General features: G+C 44.2%; 1 protein-coding gene across 3 annotated transcripts in view; it reads right to left on the minus strand.

Annotated features, from left to right (window-relative positions):
• The window catches only part of atp11a (ATPase phospholipid transporting 11A), a 163,166-nt gene that overhangs the window by 17,122 nt on the left and 132,412 nt on the right, over window positions 1-13,632 (minus strand). Inside the window, exon 29 of one of the 3 annotated variants that reach the window (XM_055637451.1) lies at window positions 8,901-8,987. The exons of the other annotated variants lie outside the window; for them this stretch is intronic. Coding sequence (XP_055493426.1) covers window positions 8,910-8,987 — 78 coding nt within the window. The 3' untranslated portion in view covers window positions 8,901-8,909. The remainder of the gene's footprint in view (window positions 1-8,900; window positions 8,988-13,632) is intronic. 3 annotated transcript variants of the gene reach the window in all.

Below are 13,632 nucleotides of genomic sequence, written 5' to 3' on the forward strand. Positions count from 1 at the left end.
AGGTGCTGAGAAGATTTGCCTGGGATGGAACATTTCTAGTCCAGGTCGTGACTGGATTGCTGTGTTTATATCCTTGGAGATAGGTGATGGGAGACCCGATTGATGTACATACAAAATTCTGAGAGGCCTAGATAAGTTTGATAGTGCAAATTCTTGCCCCACAATGGGGAGGTCTAAACCAGAGGGTATATGTTACAGTTCAGGTTAGAGGAAGTAGAGGGGAACAGAGGGAGGAAAAAAAATCACCCATACGGCTTTTTCCACCTGGAATATGCTGCCTGAGAAAGTGGTGGAAGCAAATACTCTCGCGTTTAAAAAGTATCTGACAACTGTTTGAATTGTCTTTAAAGGCTTTAGACAAAGTGTTGGTAATGAGAATTACAGATAAGTACTTGATGAATGGACAGAGTGGCCCACAGAGCCTGTTTCTGTGCTGTATGAATCTATGGTTCCAAGATTAATTGACTACCTCCTCCGTATTCCCTACGTTAATTCGTTAAATGCTTTCCCAACTCTCCATGCACCTTTCCTGCAAGAACACTGGTATTAATTTATTTTACGTGACACTCCTCCTGGTGGTAAAGCTTCCATTTTAAGATAACCCATTTGACTGCACTGTCTGACTGCTTGGTGGTTTAGTTTTAGACAAATTTCCAGAAACATGGAATATCCTGCCAACTACACGAGTTGTTGATGACGATGATGATAATTTATTGTCTATGAGTTTAAAACCCACCACAAGGTTCAATCCTCACTACAGGTGCTGTCTGTGTGTGAAGTTTGTGCATCCTCACTGTGACCACTTAGGTTTTCTCCGGGAGCTCCCATTTCGTCCCACATTCCAGAGACATGTAAGTTTGTAGTTAAATGGTTTGTAAATTGCCGCTAGTGTGTAGAATGTAAAAGTGGGGCAACTTCGAATTAGTGTACGGGTGATCAATGGTTGGCATGGACTTGGTGGACTGAAGGACTTGTTTTCACGTTGTATCTCCAAACACCTGGACCTTAATAGGGTTGTGTAGGAAGAAACTGCAGATGCGGATTTAAAGTGAACATAGACACAAAAATCTGGAGTAACTCAGCGGGACAGGCAGCATCGCGGAAGAGAAGGAATGGGTGACCCTTCTTCACTTCGTATCTTCAGACTTCAATCCTTAGTAAGGTTGTGTCTTTTTCCCAGCATGAAAATGTCAACCAGAGAGCATAGCATTAAGGTAAGAGGCAAAGTTTAAAGGAAATGCACACAGGGTGGAATGCGCCTGGAATGTGCTGCAGGGGGGGTGGAGGAGGAGGAGTATACGGTAGTGGCATTTAAGCGATTTCTACATAGGCACATGGATATGCAGGGAATCGGGGGATATGGCTCATGTGCAGGCAGATGAGATGAGTTCATCTTGACATCATGTTCAGCACAGACATTGTGGGCCGAAGGGTCTATTCCTCTGGTGGTCTCTGCTCCACCTCCACTGATCCTTAAACAACCAGTGTTCTAAGTAAGAAAGCACAAGGATTGCAATGTTAGGCACAAAGTTCTGGAGTAACTCAGTGGGTCAAGCAGCATCTCTGGAGAACATGCTGATGATTTGGATTAGGACCCTTCTTCAAACCAATCTGCAGCTTAACCATCTTCTCCAGAGATGCTGCCTGACCCACTGAGTTACTCCAGAACCTTGTGTCTTTTTTGGGATATATCTGATCCGCCCAGGAGATTTGTCCAAAAAGTGTTGGTAAAAAAGGGTTAGGTTATGGATAGCAATTATTCCACAAGTCCATCCCATTCCTGTTATTGCCCTTAGCCAGCTTTATATAAAATACTTGAATGTACAGAGAAAGACATAGATCTTTCTGCTCTCCTTACTCTCTGAGCTCTTAAAATCTAGTATTAGTTATCTTGCACAGAAAAAAACACATCGCATAACTCACCTTTGATGTGGGGTCATAAGATCATTTGAGAAAGGAGTAGAATTAGGCCATTCGGCCCATCAAGTCCATTCCGCTATTCAATCATGGCTGATCTATCTCTCCTTCCTAACCCCATTTTCCTGTTTTCTCCCCATAACCTCTGACACCTATACTAATCAAGAATCTATCTATTTCTGCTTAAATATATCCACTGACTGCCTCCACAGCCTTCTGTGGCAAAATAATTGCACAGATTCACCACGCTCCGACTACACAAATTCCTCCTCTTCTCCTTCCTAAAAGAACGCCATTTAATTCGGAGGCTATGACCTAGATTCTCCCCCTAGTGAAAACATCCTCTCCACATCCACTCTATCCAAGCCTCTCACTATTCTTCAATGAGGTCCCCCTCACTCTTCTAAACTTCAGTGAGTAGAGGCCTAGTGCCGTCAAACGTTCATCATAGGTTGACCCACTCATTCCTGGGGTCATTCTTGTAAACCTCCTCTGGACCCTCTCCAGAGCCAGCACATCCTTCCTCAGATATGGTGCCCAAAATTGTTCACAATATTCCAAAATTGCCCTGATCAGCACCTTATAGAGCCTCAGTATTACATTCTTGTTTTTGTATATAAGCCCTCTAGAAATAAATGCTAGCATTGCGTTTTCTTCCTTTACTACTGATTCGACTTGCAGATTAACTTTTTTGGAATCCTGCATCAGCATTCCCAAGTCCCCTTGCACCTTCAATTTCTGGATTCTCTCCCCATTTAGAAAATTGCCTACACTTTTATTCCTACTACCAAAATGCATGACTCCACACTTTACCACACTATATTCCATCTGTCACTTCTCTGCCCACTCACCCAACCTGTCCAACCTTCTGCAGTCCCTGCTTTCTCTGCACTACCTGCCCCTCCACCTATTTTCATATCATCTGCAAACTTGGCCACACAGCCTTTAATCCTCTCATCCAAATCATTAAAATACATTGTGCATAAGGAACAAAATGGATGCGCTTGTAGCACAGTAGGAAATTGGTAGGTATGATGTTGTAGGTATGATGGAGAAGTGGCTACAAGAGGATCGGAGCTGGGAGCTAAACATTCAAGGCTACACAGCCTATCGCAAGGACAGACAGGTAGGCAGAGGGGGTGGGGTAGCACTGCTGGTAAGGAATGAAATTCAGTCCTTAGCAAAGGTGACATCTGATCAGAAGATGTAGAGTCCCTGTGGGTCCCTGTGAAAAACTGCGAAGGTAAAAAGACTCATGGGAGTTATTTTCAGGCCCCCAAACAGTGGCCAGGATATAGGGTATAAGTTGCATCAGGAAATTAAATTGGCGTTTAGAAAAGGCAATGCTACGATCGTAATGGGAGATTTCAATATGCAGGTAGACTGGTAGAATTAGGCTGGCACTGGACCCCTAGAGAGTGAATTTGTAGAGTGTCTCTGAGATAGAGTAGCTTGTAGTAGAGCCTACCAGGGATAAGGCAATTCGAGATTAAAGCCCCTGTCCCACTGCGGCGACCTAATTGGCGAGTTTAGAAGAGTTTGCCCTCGACTCATACTCGCAGCATGGTCGACACGAGGTCCTAGGAGGTCTTTGTAACTCTCCTTCATGCTCAAGAGTTGTCCCCGCGTACCCGAGGCCTCAGCTGGGTCGCAGCGTATTTTTCCATTTAGTCAAAGTAGGTCGTAGTAGGTCGGCATGTTATTCGTAGGTAATCGAGGGTAGTCAAAGGTAATCGAAGGTAGGTCGAAGGAGATGTTCAACATAGTCGAAGGAAGTCGTCTTCACTCTCGACTATTTGGTGTCCAATTTTCCCGAAGCTAGTCGAAGCTACTCTTCAACATTGTCGAAGGAGGTCTTCAACATGTCACTTTTTCATACTCTCCTAAACTCTTCTAAACTCGCCAATTAGGTTCCAGCAGTGGGACAGGCCCTTAAGTGTTGTGCAATGAACCAGATTTAATAAGAGAACTTGAGGTAAAAGAACCACTGGGAGGTAGTATATATGATAAGATTGAACTTACAATTTGAAAGGGAGAAGGTGAAATCAGATGTGTCAGTATTACAGTGGAGCAAAGGGGACTACCGAGGCACGAGGGAAAAGCTGGGAAAGATTGACTGGAAAGGGGCTTTAGGAGGAATGACAGTACAGCAGCAATGGCAGGAATTTCAGCGGATTATTCAGAAGGTGCAGGATCATTCATTCCAAGAGGAAGATTCCAGGGGAGAATAAGAGGACCATGGATTGCAAGGGAGGTCAAGGACAACATAAAAGCAAAAGAAAAGGCATATAACATTGCAAACTTTAGCGAGAAGCCATGGGATTGGAATGTTTTTAAAGAGCAACAAAAGATAACTAAAAGGACAATACGGAGAGAAAAAATGAAGTACGAATGTAAGCTAGCCAATAATATAAAATAGGATTGCAAGAGATATGTATAAAAAAGAGGCAAGTGTGAACGTCGGGCCGCTGGAGAATGATGCAGGAGAAGTGATAACAGGAAATCAAGAAATGGCAGAGGAATTGAAGAACTTTTTTGCATCCGTCTTCACAGTGGAAGACACCAGCAACGTGCCTGCAATCCTAAATAGTCAGGGGGTGGAAGTCAGTGGTGGCGATTACTAAGGAGAAGGTGCTAGGAAAATTGAAAGGTCTGAGGATGAACAACGTGGACTGCACCCCATGGTTCTGAAGGAGGTGGCCTCAGAGATTGTGGAGGCATTAGTTGTGATATTTCAAGAATCACTAGAGTTCGGAGTGGTTCCAGAAGATTGGAAAATTGCGAATACCACCCCGCTGTCCACGAAGGGAGCGAAGCAGAAGAGCAGAAACTATAGGCTGGTTAGCCTGACCAGTGGTTGGTAAGAGTTTAGAGTCAATTATAAAGGATGAAGTTATGCAGTACTTAGAAGTTCACGATAAAATAAGCCAAAGCCAGCATGGTTTTAGAAACATAGAAACATAGAAATTAGGTGCAGGAGTAGGCCATTCGAAAGGCCTGTGAAGGGAAGATCATGCCTGACAAATCTGCTGGGGTTCTTTGAGGAAGTTAATAGTAGGACAGAGAGGGGAGGCTGTAGATGTTGTTTACCTAGATTTTCAGGACTTCGATAAGGTGCCGCATGTCAGGCTGCGAGGTAAGATGAGAGCCCATGGTATTAAAGGAAAGATACCAGCAATAATAGCAGATTGGCTGGATAAGGCAAAGAGGCAATAAAAGGCGCTTTTTCAGGTTGGCTGCCAGTGACTAGTGGAGTTCCGCAAGGTTTGATGTTGGGGTCACTTCTCTTCACGTTGTATATTAATGATTTGGATAAGGGGATTGAAGGCTTTGTGGCCAAGTTTGCAGATGATACTAAGATAAGCGGAGGGGCAGCAGTGTAGAAGAAGCAAGGACTCTGCAGAAAACAGGTTAGGTGAGTGGGCAGAGAAGTGGCTGATGAAATTCAGTATAGCAGAAAGCGGAGGCATGCATATTAGTAATAATAAAAGCGTAGATTATTTTCTAAATGAATCCACAATCCAGAAATCGGAGGTGCAAAGGGACTTGGGAGTGCTGTTGCAGGACTCCCACATAGTTATTTTGCGAGTCGAATTCAAATTCGGAAGGCAAATTCAATGCTAGCATTTCTATCAAGAGGACTGGAATACAAAAACAGAGATGGAATGCTGAGGCTCTATAAGGCACTGGTCAGTCTGCATTTGGAGTACTGTGAGCAAATTTGGGCCCCATATCTGAGGGAGGATGTGCTGGCTCTGGAGAGGGTTCAGAGGAGGCTTACAAGAATGTTCCCAGGAATGAGTGCGTTAGCATATGATGAGCGTTTGACAGCACAGGGCCTTTACTCGCTGGGTGCCTCAGAATTAAAAGACACTCTTTTGGAAAGGAGGTGAGGAGGAACCTTTTTTAGTGAGAGTGTAGTTAATCTGTGGAACATATTGCCACAGAGGGCTGTGGGGCCAAGTCAGTGGATATTTTTAAGGCAGAGATGGGCAAATTCTTGATAAGAACATGTCTCAAAGGTTCTGGGGAGAAGGCAGAGATCAGCCATGATTGAATAGTGGAGTAGATTGAATGGCCTAATTCTATTCCTATAACTCGTGAACGTGAAGAGCAGTGGCCCCAGCACCAAGCCGTGCAGAACTCCACTAATCACCGACAGCCAACCAGAAAAATCCCCCTTTATTGCCACTATTTGCCTGCCATCCAGCCAACCTGATATCCACGCTAGCATCTGCCCTTTGATACCATGGGCTCTCATCATCCTCAGCAGCCTCACGTGTGGCACCTTATCAAAGGCTTTCTGAAAATCTAGGTATACAACATCTACTGACTCTCCTTTGTTTGTCCTGCTATTTACCAAAGAATTCAAGCAAATTTGACAGGGAAGACCTCCCCTTCTTAAAGCTATGCTGACTTCGGCCTATTTTATCGTGAACTTCTAAGTATTCCACTACCTCATCCTTTATAATGGACTCTAAAATCTTACTAACTACTGGTCAGACTAACCGGCCTTTAGTTCCCATTATGCTTTGCTCCCTTCTTGTGTAGCGGGGTAATATTAGCAAGGGTCCACGTGCTTGTAATTTTACTGGAAGCACGTTTGTTTCATTGTGCCTGTACCTCACTATGCTTGTGCATGTGACAATATACTAGAATTTAAACATGGTGAATTTTCTGTCTGCTTGAAGTTGGTCAGGGTTTTAACCTCCGATAAAAATATATCACATCAAAATTCTGAAGTCAAGCCAATGTTTCTTTCCTGATTGCAGACACTGGATTCCAATCGTCTCCATTCTGTGGAAGTAGCAAGAGGGATACCTGCAGCTCAGGTTGAAAGAAGAGAGGTTAAATCAGAAGGGGACAGGTAGAGGCCAGAGGTAGGGCAAAGGGAATTATGAATTATGGCTGGAGGGCATTTGCAGGTCAGCAGAGAATCTGATGAGTGGTCCAAAATCTGAATAAGAGTTTATGAACAGGTGCGAGAAAAGTTGGAATGCAGAAGATGCAAAAACAAAAGGGGCGAGCATAAAAGAATGAAAGCATCCATCCTGCTGTTCGCCCCTTAGAATATTATATGTTCCATCAGAGCACTTGACAGCAAGGTTCTATTTTCGAGTTGCCTCAAACCAAGGGGCATAGCTTCAGAATATTTAAGATGAGGAGGACATTTTTTTCTCTCAGAGGAGTTGAAATGTAGAATTCGCTATCCCGGAGAGCTGTGGAAGCAATTGAATGCATCCAAGATGAAAATTAACCCGAGAGGACAATTGACCTGCTCCATTCCTGCTTCTTCTTCGAGACCATCAAAAGCTTACATTTGAAACAAGTCATCCTGTGTGAAACAGGTGTGTTATGATTGTTTATAATTTGTTTGGTTGTTTGGTTGTTTGTCTTTTGCACAAAAGTCCGCGAGCATTGCCACTTTCATTTCACTGCACATCTCTTTTGTATGTGACAAATAAACTTGACTTGATCTCCTCCAAACTCTGCAACCCGCAGGAAAATAAATCAGAAAAATGCTAAAACTAACTGAGAAATGTTGGGAAGGAAGCCAGCTCAAGAACATGCAATAATGATAGGACTAATCATTAGTAATTCTCAGAAATCATTTCTATTCCCTCTTCCGGTTCCGCTGCATTTACAATCTATGTCCCAAAACATGCCTTATGTGAGAACAGTCAACACAAAAATGGCAATGATTCAAAGATTTTATCTACCGTTCTTTAGAGCACTTGGAGCAGGCAATAAATGTATCGCTAACATTTAAAGGACAATGAGTTTGCAACACAAGTCACCCATCAAAGAATACAAATGCAATGCATTAAAATCACCATCCTAACATATTTAAAAAAACGCATTCCATTACCATGCACTGTCTCCCAAATTGTTGTTGCAATATTTATGATGCATAAACCTAATATCAGGAATTATTACCCAGCAACTTTCCTTTCTTTGATTGGGCATATCTCAATATGAAGGCTCTACAGCATGCATTACAATGAAAAACAACATTACATTCACAGCCTCAGACAATTAGATCTCATTCAGATTTGAGCTTAAAGGGAAATATTGCGGAATCAACAACTTTGGAATAAATATCATTTGGTAGTTACAATGTAAAACGGCTTCCCGACGGTCATGTGGCAGTAGGTCGCTTCCCAATGGGCTGTCAAAACGCCCGATAACAGGCCTGGCTCACTGCCGTGGCAACGAGAAACAGGCCAGGGAGATTGTCACCGAGCCCTGTCGACCAGAGAGGAGGGAGTCAGATTGAAGGCTGGTAAGCGGACTGGCGACAGGAAGCAGTGTAGGACCACGACGGGGAAGAGGGCCGCAGGATGCCGGGCCACAGCCCAGCGGCCTGGCAAGCCGCGGCTGTGTCCCAACTGCAGGTCCAGCTCGTTCAGAGATGGAAGCCTGCCGAGCCAGGCCCCTGCTCGCCATGTGGATTGGGAATTGGAAAGGGGGTGGAAGGAGATGGCAACAGCAGCAGACACTGGAGTAAAGGCCCGGTGAGCAGAACCGGGGGGGGGGGGGGGGGGGGGGGGGGGGGTAAGGGGCCGCAGGAGGTACCCCCTGTAGAACAAGGGCTGAAAAGAGCCAGGCATCGAGAAAGGATCGCAGGACGACTGAAATGGAAACAACGGCAGCAATGGCCTTTGTGGTCAGCGGTACATGGGAGTGTAAAACGGGGTCAATGTGGTGCCACTTGCATATGGACTCGGTGGGCTGTTCTGTGCCTTCTGTACTGACTGGGGCAATTGTACTGATGTACGGAGATAGTCTTGCTGTGCTGTGTGCAAAAACATGTATTTCACTGGAGCTGGTACGTATAACAATAAAGAAACCATTAAACCATTGCTTCCATCCATTCTACTATTAAAGCCTCATCTCAATTATTTCTTTTAGACATGCACTGACTGAAGTTACCACCAAAAAAGCCATTTCTTGCACACCTTAAAGTTAGAGAGAAGAGTCACCTTTTTCCTTTAGAAGCTTAGACTACTGGAAGTCTGAGAAAGCATAAAGACGGTAGACTGTTCCGCAGTAAGGTACTTTCGCTTTGTCTGCGATTTTCCAGATGAAAGTAGGATAGAGAAACCCAATATTCATTGACAAACAGCAAGGGTTGTACAGTCACAAAAGGAGAAAGGACAGAAGGAGAGAAAGACAAGGGATAAATCTGGTTAAAGACTATAGAGAAATCGGAAAAAACATTTGAAATTTAACACATGCACAACACTGGACTCATTATTGGAGACGTGCACAATCCACCGTACGACTACAAGAACTTGCATTTAAGGCATGCAGATAGTTGTTTACTTCCCAATAAAATGATGAAATTATAAAATTATAGGTTCTTTGATATACACAACCCCATCTAATACCGATGCAGAAATCTGTGCCAAATTTAGTCAAAATGCTAATAATTCCTAACATGAATGTTTTGCTAATTATGTACATTATTTTTGAAAATCATTTGAGACTAACATTCAAAAAACAATTCCTATGTGTAGAAAACAAAGTGATCACTTCATGAGAATGGCAGCATGCAAATGTGTGTTAGTACAGTTCCAGAATTGGCTTGATGATAGAAAACAGAGGGTGATGGTGGAAGGATGTTTTTCTCGACTGGAGGTCCTTGATTTGTAATGTGACCCGGGTTGATACCGAACACATGTTTCCCATCATCTACAGGAGTCACTGCCTTTAAAAGGCAGCCCGCATCATCAGAGACCTACACCATCCTGGCAACGCTCTTATTTCACTCCTGACATCAGGAAGGTGGTACAGGAGCCTGAAAATTGTAATGTCCAGTTTCATGAGCAGCTTCTTCCTTACAAGCATCAGGCTAGTAAACATTAATCCTCCCTTGGGAAGAGAATTCTGGGAGTGGAGGTGCAGGATTCCCAAAGTTTTGCAAGTCGAATCGGTAGTAAACGGGCTGTCCCACTTGGGCGACCTAATTGGCAAGTTTAGAAGAGTATAGGAGAGTTTGAAAAAATATCATGTTGAAGACCTCCTTCGACTATGTTGAAGACTAGCTTCGACTAGCTACGACTAACTTCGGGAAAATTGGACACCGAATAGTGGAGAGTGAAGATGACCTCCTTCGACCTCCCTTCGACTATGATGAAGACTATCTACGACTACCTTCGACTACCCTCGATTACCTGCGACTAACATGCCGACCTACTACGACTAAACCTACGAGTAAAAGTATCGATTTTTTCCATGGCACCCTTTTTTTACTCACGGGGATTTTTTCCGTTGAAAAATACACCGGGACCTAGCTGAGGCCTCAAGTACACGGGGACTACTCTCAAGCATGAAGGAGAGTTACAAAGACCTCCTAGGACCTCGTGTCGACCATGCTGCGAGTATGAGTCGAGGGCAAACTCGCCAGAATTTGCGGATTAGGTCGCCCAAGTGGGACAGCCCCTTAAGGAAAGCAAATGCAATGCTAGCATTTATTTCAAGAGGGCTAGAATACAAAAACAGGGATGAAATGCGGAGGCTTTATAAGGCACTGGTCAGACCGCATTTGTAGTATTGTGGGCAATTGTGGGCCCTGTATCTGAGGAAGGATGTGCTGGTGTTGGAAAGGGTCCAGAGGAGGTTTACGATAATGATCCCAGGAGTGATTGGGAAAACATATGATGTTGATTTGAAGACACTGGGCCTGTACTCACTAGAGTTTAGAAGGATGAACCTGGATAGAATGAATGTGGAGAGGATATTCTCACTAGTCTTGGACCAGAGGCCACTGCCTCAGAATAAAAGGATGCACCTTTGGAAAGGAGATGAGGAGGAATTTCTTTAGTCAGAGTGGTGAATCTGTGGAATTCATTGCCACAGACAGCTGTTCAGGCCAATGGATATTTATAAGGCAGAGATTAACAGATTATTGATTAGTAGGGGTGTCAGGGGTTAAGGGGAGAAGGAAGGAGAATGGGGTTGAGAGGTAAAGATAGATCAGCCATGATTGAATGGTGGAGTAGACTTGATGAGCCAAATGGCCTAATTCTGCTCCGAGAATGTGTGAAATAGGCTCCGAACTCTATAGACATGGGAGACATTATTTTTGACTTTGCCTACTATGGCCTCTTTATTTGTCTAATTGGTTTAAAAATATATATTCAACTTTATGTTGTTGTTTATAATGAGTACTAGACAAAGAGGGACCCATTGGGTCCCATGTTCACATGGGAGGGCTGGTCCCCCAATGCAATATTCCACCTCTCCACCAATTCCAATATTGCTGGGGGGATTTCTGGCGTGTTAGTATGGGTGCTGTTGGCTGAAGGGACTGGTTTCCATGGGCTATCATGAACATTGTGGACCAAATGGATTCTTGGGGTGGCAGCTCAGTCTCTCAAGCCTGATCTGCTGGCAGCTCACTCACGGCTGGTGGGCTGGCGGTTGACTCACGGCTATTCCTTGAAATTCCATTTCAAGCAGGGTGCAAGGCCACGAAATTCAAGAGCAGTTTATCACCACTTCAAACATGGTGCAAGGCACCCAAATTCAGGTGCAGTTTCCTACCACTTCAAACAGGGTGCAAGGCCACCAAATTCAAGTGTAGTTTCTGACCACATCAAGCAGGGAGCACAGCCACCGAATTAAAGTGCAGTTTCATACCACTTCAAGCAGGGTGCAAGGCCACCGAATTTAAGTGCGGTATCATACCACTTCAAGCACGGTGCAAGGCCACCAAATTCAAGTGCAGTTTCATACCGTTTCAAGCAGGGTGCAAGTCCACCAAATTCAATTGCAGTTTCATACCACTTCAAGCATGGTGCAAGGCACCCAAATTCAGGTGCAGTTTCCTACCACTTCAAACAGGGTGCAAGGCCACCAAATTCAAGTGTAGTTTCTGACCACATCAAGCAGGGAGCACAGCCACCGAATTAAAGTGCAGTTTCATACCACTTCAAGCAGGGTGCAAGGCCACCGAATTTAAGTGCGGTATCATACCACTTCAAGCACGGTGCAAGGCCACCAAATTCAAGTGCAGTTTCATACCGTTTCAAGCAGGGTGCAAGGCCACCAAATTCAAGTGCAGTTTCATACCACTTCAAGCAGGGTGCAAGACCACCAAATTCAAGTGCAGTTTCATACTACTTCATGCAGGGTGCAAGTCCACCAAATTCAAGTGCAGTTTCATACAACTTCAAGCAGGGTGCAAGTCCACCAAACTCAAGTACAGATTCATACCACTTCAAGCAGGGTGCAAGGCCACCAAACTTGTGCAGTTTCATGCCACTTCAAGCAGGGTGCAAGGCCACAACTGTGATTTTAAGCTGTGAATCAACTGAGCTGTGAGTCTGCAATGTATTTGGTGGCCTGCACTCTGCTTGAAATGCAATGAAATTGAATTTGGTGGCCTGCACTCTGCTATAAAATGCTATGAAATTGAATTTGATGGCCTGCACTCTGCTTGAAATGCTATGAAATTGAAATTGAATTTGGTGGCCTGCACTCTGTTTGAAATGCCATGAAATTAAATTTGGTGGCCTGCACTCTGCTTGAAATGCAATGAAATTGAAATTGAATTTGGTGGCCTGCACTCTGCTTGAAATTCTATGAAATTGACATTGAATTTGGTGGCCTGCACACTGCTTGAATTGCTATGAAATTGAATTTGGTGGCCTGCACTCTGCTTGAAATGCTATGAATTGAAATTGAATTTGGTGGCCTGCACTCTGCTTGAAATGCTATGAAATTGAATTTGGTGGCCTGCACTCTACTTGAAATGCCATGAAATTAAATTTGGTGGCCTGCACTCTGCTTGAAATGCAATGAAATTGAAATTGAATTTGGTGGCCTGCACTCTGCTTGAAATTCTATGAAATTTACATTGAATTTGGTGGCCTGCACACTGCTTGAATTGCTATGAAATTGAATTTGGTGGTCTGCACTCTGCTTGAAATGCTATGAAATTGAATTTGTTGGTCTGTACTCTGCTTGAAATGATTTAAAAAAATGAATTTTGTGGCCTGCACTCTGCTTGAAATGCTATGAAATTGAATTTGATGGCCTGCACTCTGCTTGAAATGCAATGAAATTGAAATTGAATTTGGTGGCCTACACTTTGCTTGAAATGCTATGAAATTGAAATTAAATTTGGTGGCCTGCAGTCTGCTTGAAATCTTATGAAATTGAAAATTATTTTTGGTGGCCTGCACTCTGCTTGAAATGCTATGAAATTGAAATTGAATTTGGTGGCCTGCACTCTGCTAGAAATGCTATGAAATTGAAATTGAATTTGGTGGCCTGCACTCTGCTTGAAATGGAATTTCAAGGAATAGTTGTGAGTGAACTGCCAGCCCACCAGCCCTGAGTGACTGAGCTGCCAGCCCACCAGGCCTGAGTGACTGAGCTGCCAGCCCACCAGGCCTGAGTGACTGAGCTGCCAGCCCACCAGGCCTGAGTGACTGAGCTGCCAGCCCACCAGGTCTGAGTGACTGAGCTGCCAGTCCAAGAATCCATTCGGCCCACAATGTCCATACTAGCTCTCTGGAAACCAGTCCCTTCGGCCCACTACACCCGTATTAGCACTACAGAAAGCCCCCTCCCCCACTGGCCACCAATATTGGAATTGGTGGAGAGGTGAAATATTGCGTTGGGGGACCAGCCCTCTCGTGTGAACATGGAACCCAGCAGGTCCCACTTAGTCTAGTTTCATTGATATCTTCCTGCTGCCTAAAA

The sequence above is a fragment of the Leucoraja erinacea genome, chromosome 6 (genome assembly GCF_028641065.1).
Source record: "Leucoraja erinacea ecotype New England chromosome 6, Leri_hhj_1, whole genome shotgun sequence".
Taxonomy (NCBI): Eukaryota; Metazoa; Chordata; class Chondrichthyes; order Rajiformes; family Rajidae; genus Leucoraja; species Leucoraja erinaceus.